This window comes from Zonotrichia leucophrys, chromosome 1 (genome assembly GCF_028769735.1).
Source record: "Zonotrichia leucophrys gambelii isolate GWCS_2022_RI chromosome 1, RI_Zleu_2.0, whole genome shotgun sequence".
In the NCBI taxonomy this organism is placed as follows: domain Eukaryota; kingdom Metazoa; phylum Chordata; class Aves; order Passeriformes; family Passerellidae; genus Zonotrichia; species Zonotrichia leucophrys.
Window position 1 is genome coordinate 27,442,638 of NC_088169.1, and position 12,685 is coordinate 27,455,322.

Genomic DNA, 12,685 nt, shown 5'->3' on the forward strand with positions numbered 1-12,685 from the left:
TTTAGGCTGGATATGAGGGAGAATTTCTTTACTCAAAGGGCGATTGCTTATTGGAATGTGCTGCCCAGGGAGGTGGTGGAGTCACCATCTCTGGAGGTATTGAAGGAAAACTGGACATGGCACCGAGGGCCATGGTCTTGTTGACACGGTGATGTTTGGTAACAGTCGAGGATCTCAGAGCTCTTTTGCAGCCTAGTTTGTGACTTTGTGACTCTGTTTCTGGCATTCTGGAATTCTCCCCGCACTGGACAAGCCCCCTGTGGGCCCCCAGACAGGCCGGGCCCCCCGGGCGGCAGCGCCCCCTGCCGGCCGGCGCGGAGGGCGGCGCGGCCCGGCCCCGCCCCCGGCCCCGCCGCCGCGGCCGCGGCACGTGACCCGGCCCCGCCTCCCGCCGCCGCCGCCGCCGCCATTGGCGGGGGGAGCCCGGCCCGGCCCCCCCGGCCCCGCGCCCGCCGTCCCGGAGGTGCCGATCGGTGAGTGCGGGCGGCCCGTCCCGCTCGCCCCCCGCTCCCGCCGGCCGGGCCCGGCGCGCTTCCCTCCCTCCCCCTGGGCATCGGGCCTGGGCCTTCCCCTTGTCCAGCCCCCGCCGCGCGGGGGGCGGCGGCGGCTGCCGGTGCCGGCGCGGGGGGAACAAAACCGGCGGGGCCGCGCACGGGAGGGAAGAAGGAGAAGGGAGGCGGCGAGGGAGAGCGCCCGGAGGGGCGGGATGAATGGGCGGGCGGCGTGGCCCCCGGCCCCGGGGGTGCGGCCCCCGGGAGGGCCGGGCAGCGGGGAGCCGGCGGCGCCGGGAAAGCCGAGCCCGCAGGCACCCCCTTCCCGCAGGAAAGTTAAAGTGATGCCGGCGGAGCCCGGAGCGGGAGGAGCACGCTGCCGGTCCGCTGTCCTGGGATAGCGAGTTGGGCACGGGACGTGTCCCCGCCGGGACCGGGCCCTTCCCCGGTGACAGAAATAGCTGCCGGGAGCGGCGGCGTCGCACGTGGGAGCGGAGAAGCAGGTGCAGAGGGCTGGCTCAGCACAGCTCTGGAGAGCGTGTCCTGTGAGCAGCGGCTCCGGGAGCTGGGGTGTTCGCCTGGAGAGGAGGAGGCTCGGGGGGACCTTACCGCTCTCTGCAGCCGCGGGAAAGGAAGGTATAGCCAGGTGGGGATCGGCCTCTCCTCCCAGGCAACAAGTGACAGGACGAGATGACATGATCTTAAACGGCAGCAAGGGACGCTTAGATTGGACATTAGGAAGGATTTCTTCACTGTGAAAGTGAATAGACATTGGAATGGACTGTCCAGAGTGGTGTTGGAGTCGCTGTCCCTGGAGGTGTTGAAGGAAAGACTGGATGTGACGCTGAGTGCCATGGTCTGCTTGACAAGGTGGTGTTCAGTCACAGGTTGGAGCTCGATCATCTCAGAGGTCTTTTCCAACCTCAATGATTCTATTAATTTTTTGCAAGTGAGGAATATAGAAACTTTGGATTTCACATTTCTCTTCTGTAATCTTCCCTTGAACTGCATATTCTTTCAGGGTAGTGTAAATGGAATTCTTAGAATGTTACCAAGTTTCACAGCCTTAATTCGGTTCTTGACTAGATTGCAATGCTCTAGTGGCACTTCATTAGCTCAGGTACAGCACTGCAGCAATAAGGTTTTCAGGGCCGTTTTTGGAAGCCAACTGGAAGTGGAATTGGAACTTGGAGTTAGAAAGCTGTAGAAGCAGTACATTGAATTAATTTCTTCAGTCTTGAATCTGTCAAAGGTACGTTGATTTTACTCAGCAATTTAGACTGTTGTTAGATCTTTTGTTGAGAACTAATGTTGTGTTGACTTGTCATTCTCTTAACAAAGATTGAAATATTGCAAAACTGTTGCAGTTCTGGGTGCTTTGTTTTTCTTAAGTCATCTGTATGTGCATCAGGCATTGTCACTTTGTAGATCTCCACTGCCTTGAACCTTTCCTGGAAACATGGAACTTCATAATGCCGCGTTTCCTGCCTGGATCTGGTGCCTCCCATGTTCTTAGGCGTATCTTGCGGTTTCAGTGGCTGGTTGGGTCGGAGTGTTTGCACCTTGTGTAGCTGTGAAATTTTCAAGACCTTGTTCAGCAATTGTTGCTGGTGGAACTTAGCCTGAGTAGACTGGCTGGTAGCTGGGAGTTCAGATGTGGTCAGATACTGTGGACACTTGTGGACTAGCAGGAGCACAGGACTGCATGTCTTGTTCCTGGTGCCTTGGAAGTGATGCCCTTACCTGCCTGGTGCCTTGCAGAGTGCCTGCTCTGCCCCACTGTGGGATGTTTGTGTGCAGCTTCCTCTGGGAGCTAAACTTCTCTTTGTCAGTCACAACACAGGCATGTAGCTTCAAGAGAAGCATCATGCTGCCACCAGACTGCCATTCATTTTTTGGCACTGCAAGAATGTGTAATTTTTCCTTTTGCTTAAACCCAGCAAAACTCTGGATCTGTTCCTTCTAGCAGAGGCAATGATGCTGCTGTATCTCACTTACTCAGATTTCTTTTGCTGGGAACAAATTTGCCACTGACCCTCCTCACTGACAGAGGGTTATGACTGAACTGTTTGTCTGGAAGAAACTTCCAAGGCTGACGAAAATCAACAGTGATCCTTCCTGTGCAGTGACTGGTATAGGGAATCTTATGTGTGGTTGTAGTGCCCTGCAGAAAATCACATGGCTTTTCTTCTGGATCATTTTCCCAGCTGTGTTGGTGCCATTAAAGTATGTTGCATGTTCTCTAGCTGCTTGTGTTTCACCAGGGTTGATTGTTCATTGAGAGGAAAAGAGTTATAGATTTTTCTGCCACTGAAAACCAAGACATCTTTGAACAATGATGTGGCAGACTTCTTGTTGCTGTGCTCTGAATTTCTTCATGTAATGTTAAAAGAAATCTAATTTTCTGTGCTCACAGACAGTCTAGATCTTTAGCTTTGAGCCCTTTGTTGCTTCCCTTGGACAGTCATAGCTTATCTTCAGCAGAGGAAAAATGCAGGTATATATTAACTGTTGCAATGCTAAGTGTAGAATGTGTTTATTAAAAATTACCAGGAATGATTGGAAGACTTGTAGCTATGACACTGGAATGGAGTTAAAAAGTAGAGATATCTTGTTTGCTGCCAGAGTCATGTTGTGCCAACACTTGCATGGATTCCTTGTTATATGTAGGTATCTCCTCTGCATTTGTCGACTTTTCTTCCATGGGGAGGTTTTTGAGAGGCTGTAGGAAGTATGGCTTAATCTTAAGTAGGATCCTTGTGGAAGATGGGATATGGACTCCATGAACCATGTCAGACATGGCTGGATGTGTTGGCTGGGAAGACATCAGGAGGTCTCTCCTCTCTGTGCATTAGCTTAGGATGCTCCTATTGCTCAGTTTAACATGAACTCAGCAGAAACTTCTGATGCTGTTTGACTCTGCTCTGTGGCTGCCTTGTGATACTCATAACCAACTTTTGGTTGAATTTGTGGTTATCTCGCTGCCTCTGATTTCCTGGATACTTCTTCTTTCTGCCAAATCGCAACTTTAGCCTCTTGACTGCTAGGAACAAATCAAGAAAAGCAGTGATGGTTGTTCTTTTCTCAGGTAGATACTTGGCCTTATTACCAATCCTTTTCCCATGCTGTTTTTCTGTTTTTCCTCTGGTGGAGGAGATGATGGCCAGAACTGCAATGTAGGGACAGGAACTGGTGTAAGGATCTTCAGCATCTCAGTGGAGAGAGGAGAGGGTTGGTGGTAGGAACCTCTGTTTGTAGGTTCTAAACATGCCTGGAAGAAGAGGGGTTGGGAGAGGTGGCTGATGGAGCAGCAGTGGGGACTGGTGGTCCCACTGCTGGGATTTGTGTCTCTTCAGGCACTTTTAAACTGAGTGATGGACATTGATCTGTGTCACTTCAAGTCAGCTAAGAGCTGGGTTGGTACTGATGCTGTTACTGTGCTTGACATCTGAGGATATAGTGAGCTTTTAGCCAGAAGCACTTACCTGTTCAGGTAGATTTCAGTGGGAAATGTCATGTCTTAGGAAGACTCTGAATGAGTCTTGGCTGCCTTAAGTTAAAATTTAGTATTGCAAGCCCCAGAATCTTAGTTGAATCACAGTATTTTGTCTTGCAGGCAGGATGTGGATGCAGAACAGGCATAAATGCTGGGCTTCAGGCTTCTGCTTTGGTTGTAGTGTGTTCTGTTTGGCTGCATGTGTGTTTGTTTTCTCAGTGTTGCAGCCATGGAAAGTGAGAAAAGTAGGAGGGAATGTAGAAAGAGCAATTAAAGAATGTGTTGTGCTTTGTAGTGTTACAGTAGCATGCAGCACAGGCTCAGTTATAGCCACTGCTGCACTGCACAAGCTGTTTCCTGAGAGTTTGAATAGGGGAATGCTCAGGTGTCTTTTTTACAAAACAGTTGTGGCCTGGCAGAGTGTTCAACTAAACAAAGTGGCCTGGGGCCTGCACAGCAGTTATTTGTACTTGCAGAGGTGGCAGCTTCTTTGTCCTCCTAGGAGTACTCAAGAAGTCCGGAGAGATGCTCCAGTGACCATCTGTCTTCTCCTTTGTTCAGTGGAGAAGCTGTTGCTCATGACAATTTGATCTTTGTCCTGAAATTCATACTTTTCCTTAAAGAGCTTCGGAGCACTAGAATGATGTGGTTTAGTATTTGGTTCAGGTCTCTGCAGTGCACATGGAGCACCCTGACAAAGTCACACCATTTATTTAATAAAACCTTTTTATGGGTTTGATTTGCAGCAGCACATTCCCTTTAATGTCTGTTATAATGCATTTACACAGGGGGAGCACGGTCCATCTCCCTCAGTGTTGCCAGAAGGATGCTGCTGAGCACAGATTACATCACAGTTCATGCAGGACCAAGGCCACGGGGGCCTGGTTACTGAGCATATGGTTTCTAGGCTGGCTGGCTCTGCTGGTGTGGGACTCTTTAGAAAACAGTGACATGTTGTTCCTTGCACTTTCACCCAGCTGGGCAAGCCAGGATGCCGTGCAGAACAAGTTCTGATGCAGGAGTGGGGGCAAAGAGCAGTGTGAAGCAGTCATCTGTGTGAGAAACCTGAGTACAGAGGAGGACAGCAACCAAAACCATGTAGAGACAGTGGCACTGGAGCTCAATATTGAGAAGGAGTCTGGAGGGATTGACAGGAAACTCTTTCAAACTAGCTATGTAGATCTGTGCTAAGTGAACCAGCAACATCTCAAGAGTTTATTCTTCCAGAAGTGTTTCAACAAATTTGAATTGACAACATGAGTTAGTAGAGGCTCAGTGCTGTTTGTTACTGATCCCAGTAACTATTCTGAAACTAGATTTACTATTCCATGGGCTTGCAGCCCAAGGTGCTGCAATAACCAAGAGTTGTCTTGCTCAGTAGGGTGCCTCAATTAAGTAGAGATTTCAGCAGAAGAGGCAGTTAATTCAGTGACTGCCAGGTACACTGGATTGAGTTACAAAACTGAAAATGCTGGGTGATGGCAATGTGACACAAAGTGCCCTCAGCTCTTTAATGTTATTTCTTATGCAAAAGGCTTGACTGTCAAGACTTTTAGATGTCTGGATTGTGCCTGTAACTTCTTTGGTTCCAAAATAATCTAATGGCCAAAAAAGCTTAGCATTAATGTGGACAATTTGTGGAATTTTGGAACTGCTGACTTTTTCTAACTGTTGCATTTGGAAAGAAAGTGGGAATTTTCATCATAAAGTAAGATAGAACTGAATAAAAGAAGAGCATGGGGACATGGGGTGAAGTGTGTTTCAGTGAATAACAAAAAACTGCAGCAAGGGCAACAGGTGACGTGAAGAGCTGGGAAATTATGAAGAGAGTAGAAAAGATTGTCTCTTAAACTTTGTTATAAACTGTGATAAATTCAAATTAGAAAAGGCCTTTTTTGGTTTTCTGTGAAAAGAAAATGGGTTATTCATGATTACAACCAATTTTGGAATTGACAAATTCCCTTTCAAGTCTAAAAATATGATTGCTGCAGTACATTTTCATTATCCTAATTATGTTCTGCTGTGATTTGATTAAAAAAAACCCCAAACCTTTTTATTTTGCTCATATCAGCAATTCAGAAATTTTTGCTTTCAAATTTAAATTTTCCTTTCCTCCTGTTGTTCTGAATCCAGCAAACAAAATATAAAGTAGTTCATAAAGATTTGAAAGTCTTTTAGAGTACTAAGACATGGTGTGCTGTGGGTTTTTACAATTGGCAGGTTATTTTCTGTTGAAGAGATACAGCCCACTGAGCACTGCTGTCATCTTTGTTTTGTTTTCATCTTTTACAGACATAAAAAATTTGTTATAAAATGTTGGGAAGTGTTTTGGGTCAACGCTGAATGTGGTGTGGGGTACAATTTGGGGTGTCTTTTGTATATGGCTGCCAGCAGTGCTGGGAAACTGCAGCTTGTACCCCAAAGGCCCTTCCACTTCAGTGTCTGTGGGGCAGAGTAATTACTTCTCATTTGCAGCTAGGCTGTGGTCGGATGCTGTTCATTTGCCTCATGGTTGTGAAGCAGGTTCCTTCTTAAAGCTCCGCATGTGGTTCCACGGTGCTTCCCAATTGGAAATCTACCTGTTCCTGTGGCTTAATGTGATGTGTGTATGCACAGTGCACACAAAGGAGTTGCTCCATAAGCAGCTGAGCTAGTGAACCTGTATTTCTTAAGGATTTGTGCCCTCCTGCTCCTCAGCCAATCCTTCTTTCCTGGTTTTTTGCTGTATCCATCTCATCCTTTAGCAGCACTGCTAATTTGCTTTCATTCTGTTTCTACCCCAAGCCCAAAGCAACTCACTGCTGTAGTATTTTGAATTCCTTCCCCTTTTCCTTAATTAAAGCTGAATCAGATACTGCTTGCTCTGAATGTTTCAAGACTTTTTGTGGAGAGGCTAAACAGAAGAAGTTGCTGCTAAGTGACATATTCTGCCTCAGTGGAGGCATTGCTTGCATTCTCTAGTTGCTGATTTTCATGAAAGGTGTAGAAATGCAAAGTAAGGCTGGATTGCTTTGTCCAGTTTGATTGGCATTGACTGTGGGGCAGTGTGTTTGTATAGGCCTCATTTCCATGAGAAATCAGGGGGAAAATGCTTTAGGAATAAATTAAGAAAACTTGCTTTGAATGCATATTTTTAGACTTGTTAGTCTTAAATATATTTAGACAGGTAAAATTAATGTTAAAATTAAACAACAATTTTGAATGTTTTGAAGCAGTGTGTTTTACAACACCCCCCAAAATTAGGCTGATAGCTTAGCATGATTAATCATGTAACAACTGTTTAATTTCAACCTACAAGGAAGAAGTGTGCTTATTTCACTTAAATGTCCTTTTTACCTTCCACTTTATGTCAGTATAACTTGCAGACTATGGCTGGACTTGGTTTTCTGCTTATTGCAGTAGCTAATCTGGTTAAATTCTTTTGAAAATTGGGGAGTCTAGCCAAATCATTAAAAGCTATTTACGTTGGGGGGGTTGGTTGGTTTTGGGGATTTTTTGTTGATGTTGTTGTTGCTATTTTGTGGGTTTTTTTAAGTCTTGTAAAAAACCATTAATTTTGAGAAATTTCGATCTCTGGGGTGAGGAAAACATTGTTCTGGATACAGTGGACCGACTGGATACAGCTACCAACTGGAAAAAAACCCCTGCTGTTTTTCTTAAATAGTATTTTTGTTGTTATTGGGGCAACAGATGAACTAATGGAACAGGAAAGGTCCTTTTCATAATAGATGAAGCTTTTATGATCAGTGTATTTTTTATCATATAATTAGTGAAAGGAAGCCAGTATTTAACAGATGAAAACAGCCTAGACTTTAGACTGCTGTTTTCTTGAATTTTAGTTTGGTCTTTGTCAAAAAGGGATTATTTGTTTTGAAATTTAATGGTGAAGGTGCATTTTTTAAATGGCCTTATCTCAGTGGCATTGTTTCAAGTACTTTCCAAAGTACTTTTTGGTTTCAGTTTACATGTATAATGTAAGTAATACAATGTCAATAAAAGCTCATCAAATATGGGAAGAGAAGACAATGGAGAAAACAAGTCACATTTATCAAGTGAAATTCAGACTTTGCTCTTCATTACCTGGGGTTTTTTTTATCATTTGCTTCCAGTTTTTTTACATAGGTAGGAAGGCCTATTGTTAAATATAAGCTTTATTTTTTCAAGTTTTACTGATGCAAAATGACTTTCAGGAGTTGGTGACACTTATGTTTGGATTTCTCTATGAAGTAGTCAGTACCTGTGCAAAATCTATGCTTTCTACAAAGGGAGTGGGGGTGAGCAGGGAAAAGCCCATGTGGTTATTTAGGAGTGACAGAGTTGAAATTAACATGAAAGGATAACTATACAGATCTTTTTCCTTTATTGCAGGAACTGAAAAATCCTCTTTAAAAGGTGCACTGCTGTGGGGACTGTTACTGCCTATAGAAAAATGGACATGCTGCAGATACTACGTAAAACCACAGAGCGCTTGGAATGTGACTACTGCAGCTTCAGGGGAACTGACTATGAGAACATACAAATTCATATGGGTACCGTTCACCCAGAGTGTTGTGATGAAATGGATGCTGCTGGCTTGGGCAAACTTATATTTTATCAAAAAAGTGCAAAACTGTTTCACTGCCATAAATGCTTCTTTACCAGCAAGATGTATTGCAACGTATATTATCACATCAAAGCACAGCATGCAGCGCCTGAGAAGTGGAACGAAGAGCAGAAAGAGCAACAGGTAGAAGTAGATTCAGATTCGTCCAAGAAAAGCGTCATGTTGGAGCCACAGAAACCTACCCTTTCCCCTGAGTCAGGCAAACCTGCCCTTTCTCCTGAACTCCCCAAATCAGAACCTGTTGTTTCCCCCAAGCTTCAGAAATCTTCTGTGTCTCCAGAGCCCCAGAAGTCTGCTCAGGTGACTTCTCCAGAGCCAGAGAAGTCAGTCCAGACTGTGTCCCCAGATCCAGAAAAGTCAGCCCAGGCCACATCTCCCGATCCAGAGAAGTTAGCCTCATCTGTGTCCCCTGACCCACAGAAGCCATCTCCTGCTGTGTCTCCTGACCCACAGAAGCCATCTCCTGTCGTGTCTCCTGACCCACAGAAGCCATCTCCTGCTGTGTCCCCCGACCCACAGAAGCCAGCCCCGGCCGTGTCGCCAGAGCCCCGTCGGCACTCCCCGGCCACGTCTCCAGAGCCCCGCCGGCATTCCCCCGCCATATCGCCTGAGCCCCGGCGCCATTCTCCTGCTGTGTCTCCAGAGCCCCGCAGATACTCCCCAGCTGTGTCACCAGAGCCAAAGAAACCTCCTCCAGCAGCGTCCCCTGAGCCACGGAGGTACGCCCCAGCCGTGTCTCCTGAGCCACGCAAACATCCCTCCCAAATGCGTCGGCCCGCTTCTGCTGCTTCTCCTGAGAGCCGGAGGCCTGCTTCTGCGGTTTCACCGGAGTCATGGAGACCTGGCCCAACTGTTTCCCCTGAGCCCTGGAGGGCTTCACCTCATGAAGTGCAGAAGTCCCCCACAGTTTCTCCCTGGGCTTCAAAGCCTGCCATGTCGGTGTCCATGGAATCCCGGAGGTCTGCCCCCGAGTCCCGAAGGCCTGGTTCAGTTGTGTTGCCAGAACCTAGGAGGCTCGTTTCTGATTCGTGTAAGTCTACGTCGTTTTCTGAATCCCAGAAGTCTACTCTTGTTTCTTCTGAGCCCTGGAAACCCATCTCATCTGTTTACCCTGAAGGCTGGAAACCTGTTCTGTCCCCTGACACATGGAAGCATTCTCCCCCTGTTTCTCCTGAGCTTCGAAAGTCCAGTCACACTGTTTCCTCTGACTCTTGGAAGCCTTCTTTCTTTCCTGAGGTCCGTAAGCCTGGTGTTTCAGTATCTCCTGAATCTTGGAAACTCTCTGAGTCACGGAAATCAATGTATTTTTCTGAAACTCAGAAATCCACCTCAGCTGCTTCATCTGAGATTCAGAAACGGGCTCATTTCCCTGAGCCTCGGAAAAGAGTGTTGTTCCCAGAGACTCGCAAATCTAATCCTACTGCCTCTATTGATGTCCAGAAACGTGCTGTCTTTTCTGAGCCCCAAAATCAGACGTCTACTTCTGCTGTTTCTACTGAAGGTCAAAAACAAGCTCTGTGTTCTGAAGCCCAAAAATCCGCTCTTGTTTCTTCTGAAGTCCAGAAGCATGCCCTGTTTTCTGAAGCCCAAAAACTCACTTCAATTTCCTCTGAAGTTCAGGAGTCTACTTCCTTTCTAGAGTCTCAGAAATCCACATCTCCTGAAGTTCAGAAACATGGCCTCTTTACTGAGTCCCAGAAACCTACTCCTGTTTCTCCCGAGACACTCAAGCAAGCTGTTTTCACAGACTGCCAGAAATCTGCTGTTTCCCCTGATGTTCAAAAGCATGCTGTATTTTCTGAGATGCAGAAGCCTGCTGCTGCTCTATCCTCTGATGTCCAGAGACATGCTGAAACTACTGTACCTTCTGAAATCCAGAAGAACATCCTGTTTTCCGAGCCTCACAAATCTGCTTCGGGCTTTTTCTCTGAGCCCCAAACACCTAGTGAGTCTGGTGAGAGTGACTTTCTCTCTCACAGTTTAGATGATCAGAAACCACTGGATGATTTATTCTCGCAGGATGAACAGTCAATATTAGCCAAAGAATCACCTGAACACATGTTATATTCATGCCCAAAAAAGAAGCCCAAGAAGGAAAACCAGGAGAACTCAGATTCTGAACTAAATAGTAGTGAGTGTGGAAAACCAGTGGTGGACTCAATGGAGATAAAGGAACAAGAGTCCAACAGTGACCAAGAGCAGTATGATATGGAGTCATCTGATTACAGCAAAGAGAGCAAAATGGATGCAACTACTCCTACGCAGCCACCGTGTGTGCTTCAATTTACTGAAGAGAAAGAGGCTTTCATCTCTGAGGAAGAAATAGCAAAGTACATGAAGCGTGGCAAGGGAAAGTATTACTGCAAAATCTGTTGCTGTCGTGCAATGAAAAAAGGTGCTGTCTTGCACCATTTAGTTAACAAGCATAATGTTCAAAGCCCATACAAATGTAAAATATGTGGCAAAGCTTTTCTCTTGGAATCTCTTCTTAAAAATCATGTTGCTGCTCATGGTCAAAGTCTGTTGAAGTGTCCCCGTTGTAATTTTGAATCAAATTTTCCCCGAGGCTTTAAGAAACATTTAACCCATTGCCAAAGCCGTCATAGTGATGATACACCTAAAAAACACTTGGACAGCCTTGAACCACTTGAAGAACAAATTTAATCTGTTTTTTTTTTTCCTTGTGCTAGGAAAGCTGAAGTTACGAAGTGTTCAAAAGTGTTACTGTATGTTAACCGAGTAGTTTAGCTGATCTGACAAGTCAGAAGATGCATGGTTTATTGTACTATGTTTAACTTGTCTTATAGCTGTATTACTGAGAAGATTTACTTTTAAAAGTAATTTTAAATGCGTGTTCATGTCTTTGTATTACCCATCAGTAGAGTCATATTTTATTTTTCAGATGTACTATGTTTTTGAAACCAAAATGGATACAAATTAGTTTTGTAAAGATTTGTAAAACATATAGGCAATTAAGGACTGGAGTGGCAAGCAATCTGTATTTTCCTGTGAAGACAACTTCTTTTTTCACATTTGTTAAATGTGGTATTTTTAAAAATGTTTTTATCAAGTTCTCAAATCAAATTCTCACTAAATTGAATGTGAATGAGCAAGAATATGAGGAATATGAGGAACTACCAATATTCCTGGTAGGAATACGAGGAACTACCAATATTCCTGGAATAATTCTGCCCTGAGGTAATTGAGTGTATAGACATTTGCTGGAAATTTATTGCACTCAGTTCTCTGACTTGTCTCAGATTTAGAAGCATCGAGGTACTTATTTTGTGATTCTGTATTTTGGCCATGTTTTAATCATTTACTAATATACATTAAATTGATAGATTAACGTCAGACTATGTATAGCTCAACACTTTCTCTTGATGATCCAGATGTTTGTAATGTCAGACGACCCCTAAATTTCCTGTATTTGGTGAAATGTTATGCTTTAATGTTTTAACAATAAAAAGAAACCCAACCTGGTGTTGGCCATAATTTTTTTTGTTCAAGTCAGGAACAAAACCTTTGTATTCAGCATAGTATCTTTTAAGTATCTTTGGCAACAAGAGATGCAAAAGTACCTAGGACATCTGCTTTGGAAGCTTCAACTTCGCAGTCATCAGCCTCAGTCATCACTCAGCAAGGTTAGTCTGAATTTCCCATCTCTTTCAGAAGAGCATGTCAGATGTAAATGAAAAGAAAGGAAAACAAGAATTTATATTTATGCACTGTTATTTAGGATGCTGGCCTTTGTGTGATCTGTATATTATTTGTTAAAAACACATAAGTAGTTTTTAATTCAGAAGGAATGTAGATTTTATGTGGAGGCAGCAGAAGGAAGAAGGAGTTCCTCTCCAGCTGATTTATGCTTAGACAAGCTGTTTTAAATATGGGTTTAGGATATGAAGGTTAGTGTTAAATTAATAATAAAAAAGTCTCCAAGTGTAATCTCCAACCAAAGAGCTTCAGATTGGTTTGGTTGAAGCTTGTATTTTTATCTTTGTTGTCTTTCGTGAGGATTTCTGTAAGGAAGGGCAAAGATATTTAAAGCTCTACACTCAGGTGACTTCTTAGTGCTGTTTATTAAGTGAAAGA

General features: G+C 44.7%; 1 protein-coding gene across 2 annotated transcripts; it reads left to right on the forward strand.

The window, feature by feature from the left end:
- The first annotated feature begins 381 nt into the window (after window positions 1-381).
- On the forward strand, window positions 382-12,078 carry CHAMP1 (chromosome alignment maintaining phosphoprotein 1). 2 transcript variants are annotated; one of them, XM_064709816.1, is made up of 2 exons: window positions 382-473; window positions 8,356-12,078. In XM_064709816.1, exon 2 carries the CDS (start codon window positions 8,417-8,419, stop codon window positions 11,252-11,254), a length of 2,838 nt encoding a protein of 945 aa, XP_064565886.1. In that variant the 5' UTR covers window positions 382-473; window positions 8,356-8,416; the 3' UTR covers window positions 11,255-12,078. The 2 variants fall into 2 exon arrangements, with proteins under 2 accessions (XP_064565886.1, XP_064565895.1); XM_064709825.1 differs by lacking the exon at window positions 382-473 and adding an exon at window positions 1,609-1,743.
- The last annotated feature ends 607 nt before the right edge of the window (window positions 12,079-12,685 follow it).